Here is a 22,055-nt window from a genome sequence, read left to right as displayed (position 1 = left end):
CAGAAGAGATTTACTATAATGATTCCAGGGGTGAGGGAGTTCACTTACGTGGATAGACTGGACAAGCTGGGGTTGTTCTCCTTGGAACAGAGAAGGTTGCGAGGAGATTTCATAGAGGTATTCAAAATCATGAAAGGTCTAGACAGAGTAGATAGAGAGAAACTGTTCCCATTGGCGGAAGGATTAAGGACCAGTGGACATAGATTGAAGGTGATTGGCAAAAGAACCAAAGGTGACATGAGGAAAAACTTTTTTACACAGTGAGTGGTTAGGATCTGGAATGCACTGCCCGAGGGGGTGGCGGAGGCAGATTCAATCATGGCCTTTAAAAGGAAACTGGATAAGTACTTGAAAGGAAAAAATTTGCAGGGCTATGGGGATAGGGCGGGCGAGTATGACTAGCTGGATTGCTCTTGCATAGAGCTGGCATGGCCTCCTTCCATGCTGTAACCTTTCTATGATTCTAAGAGGAGGGGCAGCGAAAAAAAATGATGGTTGCAGACTATGTAGCACAATGTACTTGAAGTGTTGTGAAGCTGTGTCCTTTACAGTTGTTTATTTGTAAGTGAGTTACGTCATTCAGTTATTTTGACTGAGATGTACCATAAATTCACAAGCTCATTTCTATGGACAGTGATTATGTCACAGCAAAGTAATGAAATGTATTTTCAGGAAATATGTGAAAGGTAAACAGCACTGTAAGAAGAATTAGAACCAAGGCAAACTTTAAACTCAATCCACACAGAAACAAACAAAAGCAACTTGTCACACCATTAAAATTCTCTACCTTTTGGGTGGTGGGAAATTTGCCTTCATATCGATAAAACCACCCAATTGCTATGAGTGAAAGAAAAAATCATGCAGTTAGGATATTGTAGCATGAACTATTAAACACGGATTGCAGCCCATGATGAGTCTGCACACATATGGAGGGAATGCAGCTCCTCCTGAGATTGCCATACCTTCTTCAGAGAATCATAAGCTGGAAATGAAGAATTATTAAGTTGTGTGGAATGCTGGACAACCTTTCACCTGTACCTTACCTTGTAAGTTTCCACCCTGTTCTCCTTTCATTCAGAGAACTTTGAAACTTCATATTGTCTCACTTTTTGAAATAAATGTTTTCGTGCTGAATAATGCAAACCTTATAATACATGAACACATTTCAACATCACTTATTTCTGTTGATGTCTACAAGATACCCACAAATGAAACACTGAAACGAGATCATGGTTTAGAAGCTCAACTAAAATATCTGTTTTTGCCCTCACTGGCCATCACATTATGTGAAGATCTGATTGTATTTGCAAGCATAGAATTAAGATATTTTAGTGTAACTTTTTGATAACTAGAAGAAATACGTATGTTTTTTGTTACAAGAATTGTGCATGAGAAATATTCATTTGGTATAAAACAAAATTAGTAATTGCACTTTTGATATGTAAATTCTAAACTTACTAGACTTGGGAGGTAAGAGAAATAAGTACTGCACTGTTTGTTGAGTCTGTTGCACAGTATCTCAGCTTCACCTAACATTCTTCTTTGATTGACAGGTGAAATTTGAATGCAGCACACATACTCAGACCCTGAGCTACAATACTGGCTGCCAAACCTGCTCCTCTTTCAGCTCCGTGCTTGGTTCAGTCACTTGTTCCATTGTTAGATGAGGATGGTCATCGCTGTTTTTGTCTTCTGGGAAAGAAGAACGATGGAAGGAGAGAACAAGATTTTGTTTAAAAAAAATAATGATGCTGGTACCACGGGTATTATAGTTCTGTCTCTTTTGAGCCAAAAATAACCTTTGAAACGTCATAGAAATGGTAGATATCAAATGGCATCAATGAACAGTGTCAGATATTGCTTCACCTCTAAGAATGCAATTTTTATGAGTAGGGAGAGAAATACATTACTTATACAATGAAAGTACTGACGTTTCTCAACATTTTCATTGTAAGAGTGGTATACTTTATGGACGACAGCAGCAGTACTTCTAACATAAGCCAGATGCCACTTGTGGCCTGCCTCTCCTTCACCTGTGGACTTTGAAAGGCTTGGTGCCCTGGTGTTCCATATATAGTTATAGAATGTTGACTGAGTAGGAATTTGGTGCTGTTCCCTCTCCTTTTCTTGGTGTCCAACAAAAGTGAATGGTGTTCAGAAACAAGGTTATCTCAGTTTCCATACAGCAAGTATTACAATAGAACTGTTGGTCATATACAGTTTTTTCTTTTCCTGTTGGAAGGTGCATATTCTACACTTGATGACTGCTCACAGTTACATGATTGAAATCAGGAGGTTGTATTGTAGGAAATCATTGGTGCAGGGCCACATTCCAGCAGTTGTGAAAATGTTGCAGCATTCCAGACAGCAGGCATCAAGTATGGCATTAATTGGGTTTGTGGCTCCCAAAAAAAACATTCTGAGCAATACTGGATTATAGGATGATGCTTATTAATGGCATATTTATAGTGAAGGCAGACCAATTATCATAACATGCTCGTGTCGTTTCCTCTCCCAGTTTATCCTCTCTGCGCATTGAGTTTGACTAAACCAAGAAAAGTCTCAAGATGAATAATACAGAAATACACGTCTCTAATCAAATTAGTATGCAATAGCACTGACAGCTGCAAATTTATCATTTAGTTCCTTATACCTCTGCTCAGGCTAAACAGCCAAGACACAAGTAACTGGATTAAAGATAGACTATAATTGTTCTTTTAAAGAGACACGATCTATTTTGGTCACCCTCACAGAAAATACTTCATGTTTCTGTCATTTATAGAATTTTAAAAATTATTACCCAGCAGCAAGTTCTCCTCTGATTTGGCATAATTGGAGAGAAAGCATTGGTGTATTTTCAAAGGATTAAAAACAGAGAAGCTGTAGACATAATATGCAACTGTGTTTGGTACTATATCATGCACCTTTTCACATTTGTAAGGAGTTGCACAACACCAGGTTAGAGTCCAACAGCTTTATTTGAAATCACAAGCTTTCGGAGCTTTGCTCCTTCGTCAGGTGAAGTGAAGAGATGCATATAGGCACAGCATTTATAGTCAGAGAACAAGGCCTGGTGATTACAGATAATCTTTCTGACTGCCCTTTATCACACCTCGGCAGAGAGATAATCACAGCAATCAAAGGAGTGAATGGTGTTCAAACAGGTTAGTCAGGGAAACATTACATCCAAGAATACTGAGGTGGGGTCATAAGGGGTCAAATGTAGCTGATGCTGGGGTTTGTATTGAGAACAGATAACTTTTTTTTGCTGGAAATCGCAGCAGGTCCGGCCGCATCTGTGTATGGAGAACAAGCCAACTACGACTTGAGTCTGGATGACTCTACGTCAGGTGGGGTTACATGTAGCGTGACATGAACCCAAGATCCCGGTTGAGGCCATCCTCATGGGTGCGGAACTTGGCTATCAATTTCTGCTCGACGATTTTGCGTTGTCGTGTGTCTCGAAGGCCGCCTTGAAGAACGCTTACCCGAAGATCGGAGGCTGAATGTCCTTGACTGCTGAAGTGTTCCCCAACTGGGAGGGAACCCTCCTGACTGGCGATTGTTGTGCGGTGTCCGTTCATCCGTTGTCGTGGTGTCTGCATGGTCTCGCCAATGTACCATGCTCCGGGACATCCTTTCCTTCGTCGTCCAGTACTTCCCCGGAGTGGAGAAACTGCGCCATGTTCTTCGCAGCCTTCAACATGTCACCGATGACGACGAACACCTCGCTAAGGCCATCCCCACGCCTCCACTACTCGCCTTCAAACAGCCACCTAACCTCAAACAGACCATCGTTCGCAGCAAATTACCTAGCTTTTAGGAGGACAGCGACCACGACACCACACAACCCAGCCACGGCAACCTCTGCAAGACATGCCAGATCATCGACACAGATACCACCATCACACGAGAGGACACCACCCACCAGGTACATGGTTCATACTCCTGTGACGCGGCCAACGTTGTCTACCTCATACGTTGCAGGAAAGGATGCCCCGGAGCATGGTACATCGGCGAGACCATGCAGACGCTGCGACAACGGATGAACGGACACCGCGCAACAATCGCCAGACAGGAGGGTTCCCTCCCAGTCGGGGAACACTTCAGCAGTCAAGGACATTCAGCTTCCGATCTTCGGGTAAGCGTTCTCCAAGGCGGCCTTCGAGACACACGACCACGCAAAATTGTCGAGCAGAAATTGATAGCCAAGTTCCGCACCCATGAGGACGGCCTCAACCGGGATCTTGGGTTCATGTCATGCTACATGTAACCCCACCTGACGCAGAGTCATCCAGACTCAAGTCGGAGTTGGCTTGTTCTCCATACACAGATGCGGCCGGACCTGCGATTTCCAGCAAAAAAAAGTTATCTGTTCTCAATACAAACCCCAGCATCTGCTACATTTGACCCCTTATGACCCCACCTTAGTATTCTTGGATGTAATCTTTCCCTGACTAACCTGTTTGAACACCATTCACTCCTTTGATTGCTGTGATTATCTCTCTGCCGAGGTGTGATAAAGGGCAGTCAGAAAGATTATCTGTAATCACCAGACCTTGTTCTCTGACTATATATGCTGTGCCTATATGCATCTCTTCACTTCACCTGACGAAGGAGCAAAGCTCCGAAAGCTTGTGATTTCAAATAAAGCTGTTGGACTATAACCTGGTGTTGTGCGACTCCTTACACTTGTCCACCCCAGTCCATCACCGGCATCTCCACATCATGGCCTTTTCACATTGTTATTGTTATTGCAAGAAAGTGAATCAAAAATGTTATTGAATGCTTTAAACTTTTCAGGTGTCCTGGATAGGAAACCAATCTTTTTTTATTTTAAAAGGAGCAGTTGGGTAAATTTACCCCTTCAGCTTTTTATGTATTTGTCTCATTTTCTTTGTCTTATGACCTTATGTCTGCAGCTGAGAGGAAGGCACATGGCCTTTTCCCAGGTTGTTACCTTTGGTCAGCTGTCAGGAGATGCCAAGGACCATCCTTATGTAATTCATCCTCTGATTTTCCAATCTTTATTCTGCTGCTTACCCTCCCAAAACAGGGATAGTATTGTGCTGTTGGTCCATGACCACTGGGAACTGGGATTGAGACTGCACAAGCATATTTCACATTGGACCCTCACAGCCAGCAAGCCGAAGACAGTTTCCATTATAAATGTGACCATAGGAATTTATAATGGTAAAACTTGACACACAGGTGTGATAAAGTTGTGACAACAGGAAGTAAAGTTTTGTACAGGAAGTGCATGCAGACAAAAAATTTTTAATATATTATTGATCCATGTTTCAGTATACACAACTAAAACTCAATTGTTGCAAATCAGATCAACAATTAACAAATAATCCCAGAGGAAATTATTTAAAAATCAAAATGCCACATAAACATAATTTCTGTTCTGTTTTGTGATGTACAATTCTCATTGAACATGTCCTTACGTAACTCACAAAGCTTAGCACACCCTGTAGCTCTGAGAGTAGCCGTCTGGCAATGAAACATTTTAAAATTCATTCTTGGGATATGGGCATTGCTGGCAAGGCCAGCATTTATTGCCCATCACTAGCTGCCCTAACATTTGATACAACGGAGTAGCTTGCTAGGCCACTTCAGAGGGCAGTTAAGAGTCAACCATGTTGATGTGGGACTGGAGTCACATATAGGCCAGACTGGGTAAGAACAGCAGGTTTCCTTTCCTAAAGGACATTAGTGAACCAGTTGGGTTTTTACGACAATCCACTAGCTTCAAGGTCACTTTTACTGATACCAGCTTTTTATTTCCAGATTTTTTAAAACTGGGATTTAACTCGAGTTCTCTGGATTATTAGTCCAGTACCATAACCACTACACTACCGTACCCTGTTCTGCTGCAGTTGTACTCTCTGATTCTTCTGACTGGAGTTGCACTACATATGTTTTCTTGGAGGTATACTGCCATCTATTGTTTCCCCTGATTTTTCTCCTTTGTAGGCAAGTGGGTAACCTGCTCATTTCCTATTGCCAATGATACTTTGAACTTGGGCTATAAGAGATGATCAGCCCATCGCAACTCTGTTTGCTATTCTCCCTCCCATTCTCGAGGAGGAGGAGGACCTGGACTCTACTTGGCACTTCCACATGGACTTGGTACTTCCACACAATAGCAAAGCCAATATTGGGAATTCAGTGGATTGGGAAATTGAATCTGTGTTCTACCATTCTGTGGCATCATAAGTTGGTCTTCCACATCACCCAAGCACACAATTTGCATCCTCAACTTTGGACAACCTCAATTCAGTCAGTAGTGGCCATAAATCAACAGCACAATACTGTCCACATTTTGACATTAATTCGGCATTCATAAAGAGATCACAAGGATGACCAGTGCAGGAAATGGGAATTTCACACTGTTGCAGGAGAGGACATTTCCCTACTGAAGTGCAAAAGGAGTTTTATCCTGCATCTAACCTGTGCCTTTTCTGACTTGGGAGAGTTTGATGCTGTCACTAGAACTAAGAAGTGGAAAATGTTTCATTCCTTAGCACTGACATCCATCATCACAGTAAGCGTGAAAAAAGTGTTTAAACTATAAGCTAGCGTCACAGTTTAGTGAGATTAAATTTATAGCCTCGTTCATCCGCTGTACCCCCTAGCTCTGCCTTGAATAATTTGATGAAAATGATTGAGTATTGATGAGCACTGCATTTCAGTTCTAATTTGCAATTTTCTAATTCCGTGACAGCTCCTCAAAAAGGCAGCAATTTCAGTAAAAATGAAATGGCAATAGATCTTTTCCTGCACTGATTACATTGGTAAGGAATAAAAAGCATCACATTTTGAGAACCAAAAATAATCACAGTCAGACCAGGCTTTTTTACTGCAGTGATATTGCCTTGAACAACAATACCAGTCCAATACTTTGTTTTATTACACTGCTGCAACAGAAGGCAGGCAGTGCTAATGCTCTGGAGGCATGGAGACCCACTTCAAGAGTTGGATTTAAAGGCTGCATCTTATAGCAGACATAAATGGGTCAGCAGCAAAAATGAACAGTTGCCACTGGTAGCGAAGGATTCTCCTGGCTGCCATTCTATTCTGCCTATGGTAAAGCTGAGCCTTCAGCCTATTATAAATGTACAATTTAACAATGTGGCATTTATGGACTTAACCCTGGCCCTGGGGAAGAACCACAGTAAGAAAACTAAACTCAAGAGATCACAGTACTATAGTATCATAGATGGTACAGCGCAGGAGGAGGCCATTTGGCTCATCATGCCTGTGCCAGCCCTTTGAAAGAGCTATCCAATTAGTCCCATTCCCCTGCTCTTCCCTCATAGCCCTGTAAATTTTTTCCCTTCAAGTATTTATCCAATTCCCTTTTGAAAGTTACTATTGAATCTGCTTCCACCACCCTTTCAGGCAGTGCATTCCAGATCATTACAACTCGCTGTGTAAAAAATGTTTCCTTATGTCGCCTCTCGCTCTTTTGCCGATCACCTTAAATCTGTGTCCTCTGGTTACCGACCCTTCTTCCACTGGAAACAGTTTCTTCTTATTTACTCTGTCAAAACTGTTCATGATTTTGAACACCTCTATCAAATCTCCCCTTAAACTTCTCTGTTCAAAGGAGAACAACTCCAGCTTCTCCAGTCTCTTCACATAACTGGTACCATTCTAATAAATCTCTTCTGCACCCTCTCTAATGTCTTGACATCCTTCCTAAAGTGTGGTGCCCAAAATTGAACACAATACTCCAGCTGAGGTCTAACCTGTAAGGTTTAGCATAACTTCCTTGCTTTTATACTCTATGCCTCTATTGATAAAAAAAACATATGGGATCCTGGGCTTTAACAGCCTTCTCAACTTGTCCTGCCACCTTCAGATTTGTGTATGTGCACCCCCAGGCTCTCTGTTCCTGCACCCCCTACCAAAATACATCACTTCATACTTCTCGGCGTTAAATTTCATTTGCCATGTGTCCGCCCATTTCACCAGTCTGTCTATGTCCTCCTGAAGTCTGTTACCATCCTCCACATTGTTTACTACATTTTCAAGTTTCGTGTCATTTGCAAACTTTGAAATTATACCCTCTATACCCAAGTTCAGGTCATTAATATACATCAAAATGAGCAGTTGTCCTAATACTGACCCCTGGGGAACACCACTGTATAATTCCCTCCAGTCTGAAAAACAATTGTTCACCTCTACTCTGCTTTCTGTCCCCTAGCCAATTTTGTAACCTTGCTGCCACTGTCCCTTTAATCCCTCGGGCTTTAATTTTGCTAACAAGTCTATTATGTGGTACTTTATCAAATGCCTTTTGAAAGTCCATATACGCAACATCAACCGTACTATCCCCATCAACTCTCTCCGTTACTTCATCGAAGAACTCAATCAAGTTAGTCAAACATGATTTTCCTTTAACAAATCCATGCTGACTTTCATTTATCAGCCCATACTTTTCCAAGTGCCAATTTATTTTGTCCCGGATTACTGTCTCTAAAAGTTTTTCCACCACCGACGTTAGGCTGTAATATGAATGTGGCATTATATTCTTCAGTTCCTGTTTCAGTGTGTGCTCTGGTACAGACTACAGCCCAACCATCAGCTGAGCACATCAGATGCAAGTAACATTGTTGATTTACTGCCTTCTAATTCTCTATCTTGATAAGACATTTGAATATGAAGTCTGACTTACTACCAATCAGATTTTCTCTAAACTCTCAAAACCCTGAAAATGTTTCCACTAAATTAAAAAAACATAATGACAATTAACTTTTACTATTGTGTTTGGGTTACAGGATGATCAGTATGATACATTGGAGTAGAAATTGGTATGCGTTGCACACATTTTTTGGGCATAAAGTGAATGCAAAACATACCAATTTACCAGTGGGACAGGCTATGCCCATAATTTTAACATGCTCTCCTAAGCAGGTGGTAAGGAGTGCTCCTCTGGGCCCTACAAGGAAAGCTTAGGCCTCCCCTGCACCGGATTCTCCCCCCTTCCCTCCTCCTCCTTTCCTGAAGGAACCAACTCCAGCTCACAATAATCGATATCCATTCCTCATGTGTGAAACCAGAAAATAAGTGTTACCATGCTATTGTACCATGGGGTCATCACTGGCAAGCCTGATCCTGCCTTCACCTGACAGCTACAAATGTTCACATCCAGCAGGGGTCACTAGAGAGCAATCAAAGAGGGAGTCCTGGCTGATTTTCTCCTAACTCATGGGTGGTCAGGTCAATTGTAATGCCTATTAAGATCAACTAATTCATCAGACTGGAGATAAAACCTGGGACTTTCCTGGCATGTACATTCAGTGGTTCACTTCCTTAAACGCTCGGCCACTGGGGAGCCTTTGAGTGATTTAAAAAAAAATCCGTAATAGAATTTCTGCAGGTGACAAAAAATGAATAGTGTCTCTTGAAATAAGGAATAAAAACATTACTGTAAAAGTATCTTACTTTTACTTTTCGGTGGTGGACGTGGGAGAACATCAGCATTAACTGACTTTGGACTTTTGGGTTGTTCTCGTTGTCCCCAGTCTTCTTCCCATTCCTTTTTATATTTCTGCTCCTCTGCTTCTATCCTGTAAGAAACAATGTCACATGCTAAACTATTCCAAAGTCAGATGAAGAAAAGCACTATTTGAAGAAGAGCAGGAGACTTCTCGCCATATCCTGGCCAATATATATCCCTCAACCATCATCACTAAAAACAGTTTAAGTGGTCATTTATCTCATTGCTGTTTATGGGACCTTGCTATGCACAAAACTGGCTGCCACATTTCCCTACATTACAACAGTGACTATACTTCAAAAGTAATTAATTGACTGTGAAGTGCTTTGGGACATCCTGAGGTCATGAAAGGTGCACTATCAATGCAAGTTTGTTCTGTTTTAAATTCCAAAAGATTCAAATACCATTGTGAGTAAAGTATCTTAGGATATTTTTGTTAGGATTATTGGGTATCATCTATCTATCATATGTTACATTTGTTGTGGCTGCAGGTGGTGCCGTGATAGATATTTTCAATGTTAAAGGTGTCAAGGCTTGCCTGTCACTTAACTCTTGAATAAAATGGAAAATATCTAAAGGGAAGTGTATGAGTATGAGTAGGTCACTAACAGCTAGAGAGATGTCAGTTCTATTTATGCAAGACAAACTGTGGGACTGTCATTTAGCTTCCTATTGAACATGTTTGTTTTTCATTACGACCTCTGGTATTTCTTGATGTATTTCACTGATTTGCTTTCCAGATCTTGGTTGAACTTCTCCAACTCTTTTGATTGGTGTCTAATTTCTTCATTCATTCTTCTTCTTTACTTGCCTTTTGTATTGTTTCTTCTGATTCTACAGGAGGAGAAATTCAACCTCATTTTGCCCGGTTTGTGGGCAAAATGTTGAGGTTGGAGGGACAAATTTTAGGGCATGACCTCTCACGCCCAATGTCCCCAGGAAGTGTGCTGGCTGCCAAATTTGAAGCCAGTGGCTACCAGGTGTGCAGGGTGCCCGCCTGAAACAGGCGTGAGGGCCTACACATGCAAATCGGGGTCTTAACGCCAGTTGTAGGACCCCGATTGAGATTGGTGATCAACTGGGCAGCATTTGCGCCACGCATGCTCAGCCCAGTTGTGCCAGGTCATCAGCGGCCTAACCAGCGGTTCTCAAAGGGCATTTATAATAGTGGGGACCCATAATACTCCTCGCCCGATTACCTTTCCATCGATTTCGTCAGGAGTACATCGGGCGGCCGGTTTTATACAACTGAAAGTTAACCCCACGAAGTCTGCTTTTTTGGGTAAAAATTCTGATTCAGACTATAACTCTGAATCAACCGTTAGAAATCATGTGCTGGTTGTGATTATTTGACAGTAACAAGCACATAATTTATTAAGCAAACAAAGTTCCTGCCAGTAAAACTCAATCTATTCAGCTCAGTGCCATTATGATGAGACATACAAATAAATAAAATAATTTCCATTCAAAAGAGTTCATGTGCTCCAGATTGGGGGCCGGGGGATAATTTATGCAAAAAGGTACAGTTAAAAAAAAATTCTGCTTCAGTGGCTTGTAAATTCTAATCATGCAGCCTGGTGTGACTTGAGCAATTACATATCAATGTTTTTATATGATGCCTGCCTCCACGATATACCTTTCAATATTTACTCAAAATCAATATTTTAATAATAATACAGATTTTTTTTTCTCAGCATTTTAAACATGCATGTACCATTTTCTGTAAATTAACGTGACCCCCAAGAGTAATAGTATGGACACTCCAGAATATCACTAATATCACAATCTACATGATTCAACCCTGACTTGTATTCCATAGAGAAGGTTGCTAACAAAGTAGCAGCCACAGTTTCCCACAATGCATTTGACTATATTTATACTTATCCCTGTAATCTTTAACCCTATCCTTGATCACTTATAGCAGCTCCATTCTGAAGGAATTAATCAACACAACATTAATTGGTTTTGATGGAAGTTTTTCCATATACAGTGCAACCTCCATTATACCCCTGCAGGGTCGCGGTGGGACTACCGCCCAACACCCGGACCCTGCCATAAATTCGGCCCATTTTCCTGCGTTAAGGATAATTACGTAATTATGGCAGGTTCCCCTCAAGATCCTCACCATCAAGCAAGAGTCCATCAGTGGCTCCCAGGCAAATCAGGCTGAGCTGCAGCGAGACCCAAATAGACAAGATGGCACATCATGGGGCAGAAAAACGCAGGTGAAGAAGTTAGCTCAACTGACGTTTGCTGCCAAATTAGAGGAGAGAAGATCACCACAAGGCTCTCTCCCTCCATTCACGCAATTCACTGCCTAATCGTCGCTCTCCCAGGGAGGCTTTACCTGGTAGTCACGAGGAGTGACATTAATAAGGGAGGACGGAAGGGAAATTGGCCAGGACCCTGGGCCCCACCTCCCCTCCAGCATTTGGATGGGAGGTAGGGAAGGGGTGGCCAGTGGCAGTCCTGGTGGAAGGTCAAGAAAGGGAGGCCGGCCAATTTTCCCCACTGCTTCCACTGCCATTTTGCCCAATTTGAGGCAGCATAGTGGAGGAAAATCGGGGCCAAAATGTTAAGTCAATGGAGAACTTGCTGTACAATGTGTTGCAACATTGATCTTTCGCCTCTCGGACCTGGATTCAAATTTAGGCCAGATTAATTGTCAGAGAGAAAGCTTCTGTAATCGTTTTTAACTAAATTGGTTAACACCTCTATTAAAATGACAGACAGAGGAATTTGCTGAGAATATTTTAAGCATTCATACACATGCTTCATCAACAGTGGAATTGCCACAATATTAATTTGAAATGCTAATTTATGACATACTTCAGATTAGTTGGTTAACTATTTTAATTGGTATGATAGCCTTTATTGCAAGGGGGTTGGAGTATAAGAGTAAGGAGGTCCTACTACAATTATATACGGCTCTGGTGAGACCACATCTGGAGTACTGTGTACAGTTTTGGTCTCCTTAGCTAAGGAAGGATATACTTGCCTTAGATTGATTCCTGGGATGAGAGGGTTGTCCTATAAGGGGAGATTGAGCAGAATGGGCCTATATTCTCTGGAGGTTAGAAGAATGAGAGGTGATCTCATTGAAATATATAAAATTCTTAGAGGGCTTGACAGGGCAGATGCTGAGAGGCTGTTTCCCTGGCTGGAGAGTCTAGAACTAGGGGTCATAGTCTCAAGATAAGGGGTCGGACATTTAGGACCAAGATGAGGAAAAATTTCTTTACTCAGAGGGTTGTGAATCTTTGGAATTCTCTACCCAGAGGGCTCCGGTTGCTCAGTCGTTGAGTATATTCAAGACTGAGATCAATAAGATTTATGGACACCAAGAGAATCAAGGGATATGAGGATAGGGTGGGAAAGTGGAGTTGAGGTAGAAGATCAGCCATGATCTTATTGAATGGCGGAGCAGGCTCGAGGGGCCGTATGGCCTCCTCCTGCTCCTATTTCTTATGTTCTTAATTACTTTTAAATCTAAAGTTCAATTTAAACTGTAAATAATGATTTGTAAAAGCATCAACCCAGTACTGGAGCAGGTAAGCAATTATTTCTGCTGACGCTGATGTAAATGGGGCAGTTATCTTGTAAGATCATAGTGATTGTAACTCCTGCATAAACTCTCAGTTTGAAAATATCCTTTTAAAGCACTAGCTCAAGTATTGTAATTAAAGTATATATAATTAAAGGAAAAAAATGAGAGGTTTCTGCACTGCCTCAGCTGGTTGAGGCAGAGAGTATCTGAGCCATGCAGATCAAGAAGGCCCCAAGTTCAATCCGCAGTCTATGCTGAGCTAGCTGATTTCAGTCGGAGTGGTGGTTCGAGGTGTTACAATTGATCTCAGATCCCCTGGATTAGGAAGGGGAAAATCAGCCAGGGTTCTCATTCCTGGGTCACTATCCAGAGATCCCCACTGAAAGTGCACGTGGTTGGAAAAGAGTGAGGACAGGAACGGGTTTAGTTGTGGTGTCCTCGGAGGGTGAATAGCCTGCTGACACTCACTGTCTCGATTCCCACATGAAGAATGGCTACTTGGGTGAGGCATTGGAGGGCACCCTGTGTCTGTGGAACCATATCCCAATAAGAAATCAATGTCTTCAGGAAACGAGGCGGAAAAATTGACAGAAAAAAGGTAGGGGGAAAACAAGTGAAAACAACTATCGCTAAAGATTTGATTTTAAACTAAAATGAAAAATGAAACTTAATTTGATTCTGTCGAAGCCAAACTTGACACAGGTATTAAAATAAACTGAACTGTACAAAACCAGGCTAGAAAATTCTGGCATTGGTTGATTCACTAATTTTTAAATAGTCTGAGAATCCAAATTGGTCAAGTTTAATTGAACTTGGAATTGCACAATAATGGTTTGTACATATCTATGGTCCGTTCAACGATTAAAGGCAGGTCACCAAAACACTTTTACTGCAAATCATTATCAGGGGGAAAACCAGCACTTTAAAAAAAAGACTTACTGTTCAATTTCCTTGTGAAATCTCTCTTGTTCTTCTGTGGTTTTCTGTGAAATCTCTAACTTCCTTCTAAAAATATGAAACATTGCTTTAGAAACACACAGTTTTGTTTTAGATACAAATGCAAGATTAACAACCAAGTTTCATTCAATTCATGTCTCAGCTTCCCAATTTAATTTAATTCCACTTTCCCAATGTTTTTTTTGAGGGTACCTACTCTAAATCTTTCCCACTTTTCCCCCCTCCTCTCACCTCCTTAGGCGTATACCACTTGTCTCAGGTCTCTATGAAAGATAACGTGAACTGCCTGACAGGAAGGGTACCGTGGAGATGATTCTCCATTAGATTTTCTCTTCATCACCACAGGGATGCATGGCATCCATCTGTATCTCCATACAGTTGTGCAGTTGAGATTAGGTACTCAGCAGCATAGGGGAGAATTAATCCTGAATTCTTGCACTCAATGCCATTCTCTGTTGAAGGAATAGCAAGCTACATCAGTGCACCATCCATATAAAAATATGTTCTTTCAAACACAGCAGCTAAAGTAGCAGCCACAATGAATGTTATGCTAACCATGTTAAAGCCTTATTTATTCAGCAGGGTAAGGGTTACAGCACACCGCCTATCTAATGACATTCTTTAAAACACATGCACTGAGGCAGCAGTCCTGTGTGTATTGTGCTAACAATAGAAAGTTTCCATGTTTTGAGCAGGGTAACAATTATAGCTGAACAGCAATCTCATCAGCATACAATTTTGGTAAGTTAACTGAAATTTAATCTAATAATAAAATGTGGCTCCCCCAATGGCTATTCTCTTGCCACTGGGACTAGGTTTTGCAAATTAAATTTCAACCTACAGTCAGGCAACAGTGAAGCTGCCTCCAGAGGCAGCGCTGTAATTTAAATGGAACAAAGGCCTACCAAACAGGCTTGGTCCTTAGTAATATGAGCTACAATTTGTGCTGTTAGCAGAATCTAGGTAGGGTGAAACAGAATAATATCAAGCGAATGAAAACCATTAACTGAATGATAAACTGCACTAATATGAAGTCAGAAATGTGACACTTCGGCACTTAATTCCACACAGACCTACTCTGAAAAGACATCACTTTAATTTTATCACATGAACAGATGGTGATTTTCAAAGCAAAAATAGAACTGATTATTTCAAGTTGAGAAACCACACCAAATGATCCCCGTCAGTCTGATTTGCTAAGGAATTCAGAACTGTAACATGAACAACTAAAAAGCTGTATGCTGTGCTCCATATAATTAATTAATTAAGTTGCATACACCTTTCTTTAATGGATTTAATGTACTGCGGACAACTACCAGCACCTGTGTAAAATAACTATAAAAACAATTATGCCCTAATAAATCTATTAACCTTATAAAACACCACTTTTGTATCATTAAGAATTTTTCAGTTTGTTCTGCAGTATTACACAGATTGCACAATTTTCAGTTGAGGTTATCAATGGATTATCATTGAAACATGAGGGAATAATGCCCTAAAGGTTTCATATACTATTGATTTGTTGCCTCTCTCATTATAGTTTCGCTCGTGCTGCAATAGAAGGTCTCGATTGCAACCTAATCTGAGTTGGAATATGGTCTGACCCAGTTTGCCTGGAGTTATGGCCTCATATTAAACAAGGTGATAAATTGATTGAAACGGTTACATTTTTTTACTAAACAAAATTCTGAATGGATTCAACAGAAGGACCTTGGCTCAGTGATAGCACTCTCGCCTCTGAGTCATTAGGTTGTAAGTTCAACTCCCAATCTGGAGACTTGAGCACAAAATTTAGTACTGCAGTTCAGTGCAGTACTAAGGGTTAACTGCAATGTCGGAGGTGCCGTCTTTCAGATAAACTGAGGTTCCATCTGCCCTCTCAGGTGAATGAAAAAGATCCCATAGCACTATTTTGAAGAAGAGCAGAGGAGTTCTCCTGGTGTTCTGGCCTCAATATTTATCCCTCAACTAACACCACTAAAATCGATTATCTCGTAATTGTGACATTGCTGTTTATGGGATCTTGCTGTGCACAAATCGGCTGTTGCGTTTCCTACATTACAACTGTGATTGCAATTCAAAAGTGGCTATAAAGTGATTTAGGGCATCCTGAGCTTGTACAAGGTGCAATATAAATGGAAATTCTTTCTCTATTTTCTTTATAACAGTAGAAATAAATGAAGCTATTGTTCAATTCTTGCAAAATGTTTCTTGTAAAATAATACAGTAGTGGATTTGATAAGTTTACTGATAGCTCCATTAGCAAAGAATAGAGTTACCTATTGTAACAGCAAAAATTTAGTGTACTGAACTGTTTGCAAGTTAAAAAAAGTAGAGAGCATCAGGAACTTTAAACAATCTGCCTTGGCTCATATGAGAGTAGGCCAAGAAGCTGCAGTTTCTCATTATTATTGGAAGCTGTACTGCTTGTATGATTGACCTCAAGGAAAAGGTGGCCCATTATAAGATGAATGTTGCCGTTTTCTTTTCTGGACATTTTCTATAGTGCCCTCAGCATAGAAATACAACTGGAATATGATGGCTGACTGTGGCCAGTTTGAAAGGGCATTACTTGAATATGGTTTCATTGCACCGTATAAGAAAAAGCTGCAGGTTTGAAGGTACCAACTTACAGTCTCTCTTTCTCTTGTTGTTCTTTCACAATCTTGTTGGTTTCTATGGCAATCTTTTTCTGATGCATCAATTCCTGACGCTCTTGTTCACGTCGGTAATGTTCATTCATTCGTTCTTCTTCAGTCTGGAAAAGCTCTTTCCCCTGAAAAGAACAGTAGAACATTAAGAAATAAACCACTGACAACACAGACATCCATTACCTGATGGAGGCAGAAGGACTTTCATTTTTATATATAGACATCCTGTGCGTTTCTTGGTCTGTTGAGAAGTCTTCATGATTTTGTAATTTTCGTGATTTCCACTGTTAATGGAGCACAATTATCTCTCCGGATGTTTCAGTTCACTATCCTGGACTATTCTCCACTGTAGAAAATATTTGTTAAAGTTTACAAAGATCTGATCTGATGGAATTAGACAGCTCCATTCTTAGTGCTCATTTCTGGAACAGTAACCTAGGGATACAAACCTGACCTCAGGGGAAGGGATGAGCTATACTTTATAATTATTATCAATCCTTCCCCTCACAGGTGCAGTGTGAAAGTGCATCGCACTATTTGGGGGGCCTTGGTTGATGCATAATAAACAGCATTAAATGGTAAAGAGTATGCCCAATCCCAATGTCCTGGTCAATATATCCACAGTACACTATGTCCCTAAGATCAGATAGAACAGCAATATGAAATCTTATTTGATCACCCCAATGAAATATATTCAAATAAACAAACAATGAACTAAAATGTGCTGAATTAAAGTTAATTAATAAAATTATAGACATAAAATAGAAAAAATATCAAATTAAATGAAAATCCTAGAAATGCAAAGCCAGTCAATCAGTATCTAAAAAAGATAAGTTAATGTTTTGGGCATGAACCTTCATTAGAAATGAGCTCAGAGAAATTAGGCTATCTTTCTAATTATCAGGTGATTATGTACACACAGAAACACAGGCATTCACAGATACATCAGTTCAGAAATCATACAGCCATAGAATCATACAGCACAGGAGGCTGCCATTCGGCCCATCGTGCATGTGCCAGCTCTTTGAAAGGGCTATCCAATTGGTCCCACTCCCCCTGCTCTTTTCCCCATAGCCCTGCAGATTTTTCCTTTTCAAGTAAATATCCAATTCCCTTTTGAAAGTTACCATTGAATCTGCTTCCACCACCTTTTCTGGCAGTACATTCCAGATCATAACAACGCACTGCATAAAAGAATTTATCCTCATCTCCTCCCCGCCCCCACCAGTTCTTTTGCCAATTATCTTAAATCTGTGTCCTCTAGTTATCGATCCTCCTGCCAGTGGAAACAGTTTCTCCCTATCTACACTGTCAAAAAACCACCATCATTTTGAACACCTCTACTGAATCTCTCCTTAATATTCTGTGCTCGAAGGAGAACAATCCCAGCTTCTCTAGTTTCTCACGTAACTGAAGTCCCTCATCCCTGGTACCATTCTAGTAAATCTCCTCTGCACCCTCTCTAAGGCCTTGACATCCTTCCTAAAGTGTTGTGTCCAGAATTGGACACAATACTCCAGCTGAGGCCTAACCAGTGATTTATAAAGGTTTACCATAACTTCCTTGCTTTTGTACTCTGCCTCTATTTATAAAGTTTACCTGAGGAAGGAGGAAGCCTCTGAAAGCTTGTAGATTTCAAATAAAAATTGTTGGACTATAACTTGGTGTTGTAAAATTGTTTACAATCTATTTATAAAGCCAAGGATCCTGTATGCCTTTTTCAACAGCCTTATCAACATGTCCATCAACATGTCCAGCCACTTTCAAAGATTTGTGTATGTGAGCCCCCAGATCCACTATTGGGTCTCTTCATTCCTCCTTCCAAAATGCATCACTTCACACTTCTTTATGTTAAATTTAATCTGCCATGTTTCTGCCCATTTTACCAGTCTGTCTATGTCCTCCTCAAATCTGCTACTTTCCTCCTCATTACTGCCAAGTCTGTCCATTTTCCCTGTCATTGGGCCTTTGGCATTCTGCTCCCACTCTTCCCATGATTGCTGCCTCCTTGTTTCTGCCATGCGGATGCCCTGACAGCCACAGGTCTGATGTCTCTTTTTTCTGTCCCAGCCTGCCCATCCTTGCCACCATCTTTCTGGACCAGAGGCTATGACCCCGATTTTAAAACAGGAGGGCAGGAATGGTGTGCGTGAGCCCCAAAGCAGACGGCACACCAGGAGAGTACAGGAACGGGAGGTTGATGGCAGGGCCTCATTTAAATAATTGCTCCGGAGTCCCGCCCGAACATGGCCAGATCCACTACATCAGCATATGTGCATCTAATTTGAGAAAAAAATGATCCACTGAGTTGCATTTGTAATTTTTCAGCATTTATAAGGCTAGGTCCTGAAGCATAATATATTAAGTGAGCAGCAACTAGCTATCAAGGTACCATAGAACCACAGAAAAGAGCCATTCGGTCCATCGTGTCCGCGCCGGCTCGTAGAACAACCAGGTGCCCATTCTAATCCCACTTTCCAGCACCCGGTCTGTAGCCCTACAGCTTACAGCACTTTAGGTGCAGGTCCAAGTACTTTTTAAAAGAGTTGAGGGTCCCTGCCTCTATCACCAATTCGGGCAGCGAATTCCATACACCCACCACCCTCTGGGCAAAAAAGTTTTTCCTCAAGTCCCCTCTAATCCTTCCGCCAATCAGCTTAAATCTATGTCTTCTAGTTCTTAAACTCTCCGCTAGGGTATACAGGTACTCCTTGTCTACTCTATCTAGGCCCCTCATAATTTTGTACAACTCAATCAAGTCTCCCCTCAGCCTCCTCTGCTCCAAGGAAAACAACCCCAGCCTATCCAATCTCTCCTCGTAGTTGCAATTTTCAAGACCTGGCAACATTCTTGTAAATCTTCTCTGCACTCTCTCCAAAGCAATTATGTCCTTCCTGTAATGTGGTGACCAGAACTGCGCACAATACTCCAGCTGTGGCCTTACCAGCATTTTATACAGTTCCATCATTACATCCCTGCTTTTGTATTCTATACCTCGGCTAATAACGGAGAGCATTCCGTATGCCTTCTTCACAACCTTATCTACCTGTACTGCCACCTTCAGGGACCTGTGCACATGCACTCCAAGGTCTCTCACTTCCTCTACCCCTCTCAATATATCCCCGTTTACTGCTTATTCCCTTTTACTGTTTGCCCTCCCTTAGTGCATTACCTCACACTTCTCCGGGTTGAACTCCATTTGCTACTTTTCCGCCCACTCCACCAACCCATTGATATCTTCTTGGAGTCTACAGCTATCCTCTTCACTATCAACTACACAGCCAATTTTTGTGTCATCTGCAAATTTGCCAATCATGCCCCCTACATTCAAGTCGAAATCATTAATATATACCACAAACAGCAAGGGACCCAACACTGAGCCCTGTGGCACACTACTGGAAACGGATTTCCATTCGCAAAGACATCAATCGACTTTTACCCTTTGTTTCCTGTTACAGAGCCAATTTTGGATCCAATTGGCCACATTTCCCTGTATCCCATGGGCTTTTACCTTTCTGACCAGTCTGCCATGTGGGACCTTGTCCAATGCCTTACTAAAATCCATGTAGACAACATTCACTGCACTACCCTCATCAATCCTCCTTGTCACTTCCTCAAAGAATTCCATCAGATTTGTAAGGCATGACCTTTCCTGAACAAATCCATGCTGACTGTCCCTGATTAAACCATGCCTTTCCAAGTGACAGTTTATTCCATCTCTCAGTATTGATTCTAATAGTTTGCCCACCACCGAGGTAAGACTGACTGGCCTATAATTGTTCAGCCTTTCCCTCGTACCCTTTTTAAATAATGGTAGTACGTTTGCAGTCTTCCAGTCCTCCGGTACCTCCCCTGTATCTAGTGAGGATTGGAAAATGATCCTCAGAGCATCCGCTATTTCCTCCCTGGCTTCCTTCAATAGCCTAGGAAACAATCCATCCGGCCCTGGTGACTTATCAACTTTCAAGGAGTCCTGACCCTCTTGTACTTCCTCTCTCATTATGTTTACCTCATCCAATATTTCACACCTCTCCTCTTTAACTACTACGTCCGGATCATCCCTTTCCTTTGTGAATACGGAGATAAAATATTCATTTAAAACCCTACCCACATCCTCTGCTTCTACACACAAGTTACCCTTATCATCCCTGATGGGTCCCACCTTTTCCTTAGCTATCCTCTTGTTCTTAATATACTGATAAAACATCTTTGGGTTTTCTTTAATCTCACTAGATAATATTTTATCATGCCCTCTCTTTGCTTTCCTTATTTCCTTTTTTACGTCATCCGTGTACTTTCTATACTCCTCTAGGCTTTCTGTAGTATTTAGTTTTCTGTGACAGTCATAAGCTTTCTTCTTCTGCTTTATCTTGTCCCGTATACTTCTACCAGGGGGCTCTAAATTTGGCAGTGCCACCCTTTTTCTTTGAGGGGACGTGTCTGCATTGTACCCGTAGAATTTCACTTTTTAGTGCCTCCCACTGATTTCTCCTCAAGTAGTTGTATCCAGTCCACTTCTGCCAAATCACCTCTTAGTTCTGTAAAATTTCCTTCCCCCTTCCTACCAGTGTTCAGCTCTGCAATTATATCGAGCCTTGGAGCCACATCCACATATGACAGACACCACTGCACCTTCACAACCTGACTGCCTGGAGAATACATAGTGCTAGGTTCTACTGCCCTCCAGGCTCTGCCATTCATTCTTAAAACACTAATTATTTGTGGTTTTCAACATGAAAAATTGTTCCATCTGAGGGCTGATCAGGCACTCTCCACTAAGCTCCCTTCCCACTCCCATTAATCCATCAGATTACATCTCTAATACCCACTGGCCGCTCCTGACAGCCTCTTTTATTTCTTTTACACTAATGAAACAATTTCTGGCCCTTTTTCCAGTTTAAAAATTAATCCATATCAATGATCAGGCCATCCTATTGCTCCCCTCTCAAATCTTAAATTTAATTTTTTACTTTCATTCTTTATACATTTATTTTCCTTATCTTTTCTACAATATTTTAATACATTTTATTGGATTAGTTAGCATTTTAATATTTTACTTAATAAGATTGAATCAAACATAATGTCAGCCTTTTACTCTATTCAATTACATTTTGATATTAAAATTACTTTTTAATATCTTATTCAATCTATATCTAGATCAATCATTATTTAAATTTTCTATTTATTATTTATTACAATGACACGTAATTATTTATATCATTTTAGAATGTTAATTAGGGGTAGGTTTTCATGTTTGAGATTGCGAGACAACGGGAATGTCATGGGGACGTAACGACACGGTAGCACCTTGTGGCACACCAGGCAGTAGATGACAGCAGCATCAATATTTCCAGCGGACATCAGACACACATCAGTGACAGACTTTGGT

The 22,055-nt window shown here is 41.1% G+C and overlaps 1 protein-coding gene across 1 annotated transcript in view; it reads right to left on the bottom strand.

Moving 5' to 3' along the window:
* The window catches only part of ush1c (Usher syndrome 1C), a 228,239-nt gene that overhangs the window by 98,102 nt on the left and 108,082 nt on the right, over window positions 1–22,055 (bottom strand). The window contains exons 12-15 of the mRNA XM_067993855.1: window positions 16,649–16,791; window positions 13,998–14,063; window positions 9,457–9,581; window positions 1,613–1,692 (exon numbers count right to left, since the gene is read on the bottom strand). Of these exons, the coding sequence (XP_067849956.1) occupies window positions 1,613–1,692; window positions 9,457–9,581; window positions 13,998–14,063; window positions 16,649–16,791 (414 nt within the window). The remainder of the gene's footprint in view (window positions 1–1,612; window positions 1,693–9,456; window positions 9,582–13,997; window positions 14,064–16,648; window positions 16,792–22,055) is intronic.

Source organism: Heptranchias perlo, chromosome 12, assembly GCF_035084215.1.
Source record: "Heptranchias perlo isolate sHepPer1 chromosome 12, sHepPer1.hap1, whole genome shotgun sequence".
NCBI classification, from domain to species: domain Eukaryota; kingdom Metazoa; phylum Chordata; class Chondrichthyes; order Hexanchiformes; family Hexanchidae; genus Heptranchias; species Heptranchias perlo.
The sequence above is the reverse complement of the archived record's forward strand: the minus strand, read 5'-3'. Positions and strand labels throughout refer to the sequence as shown.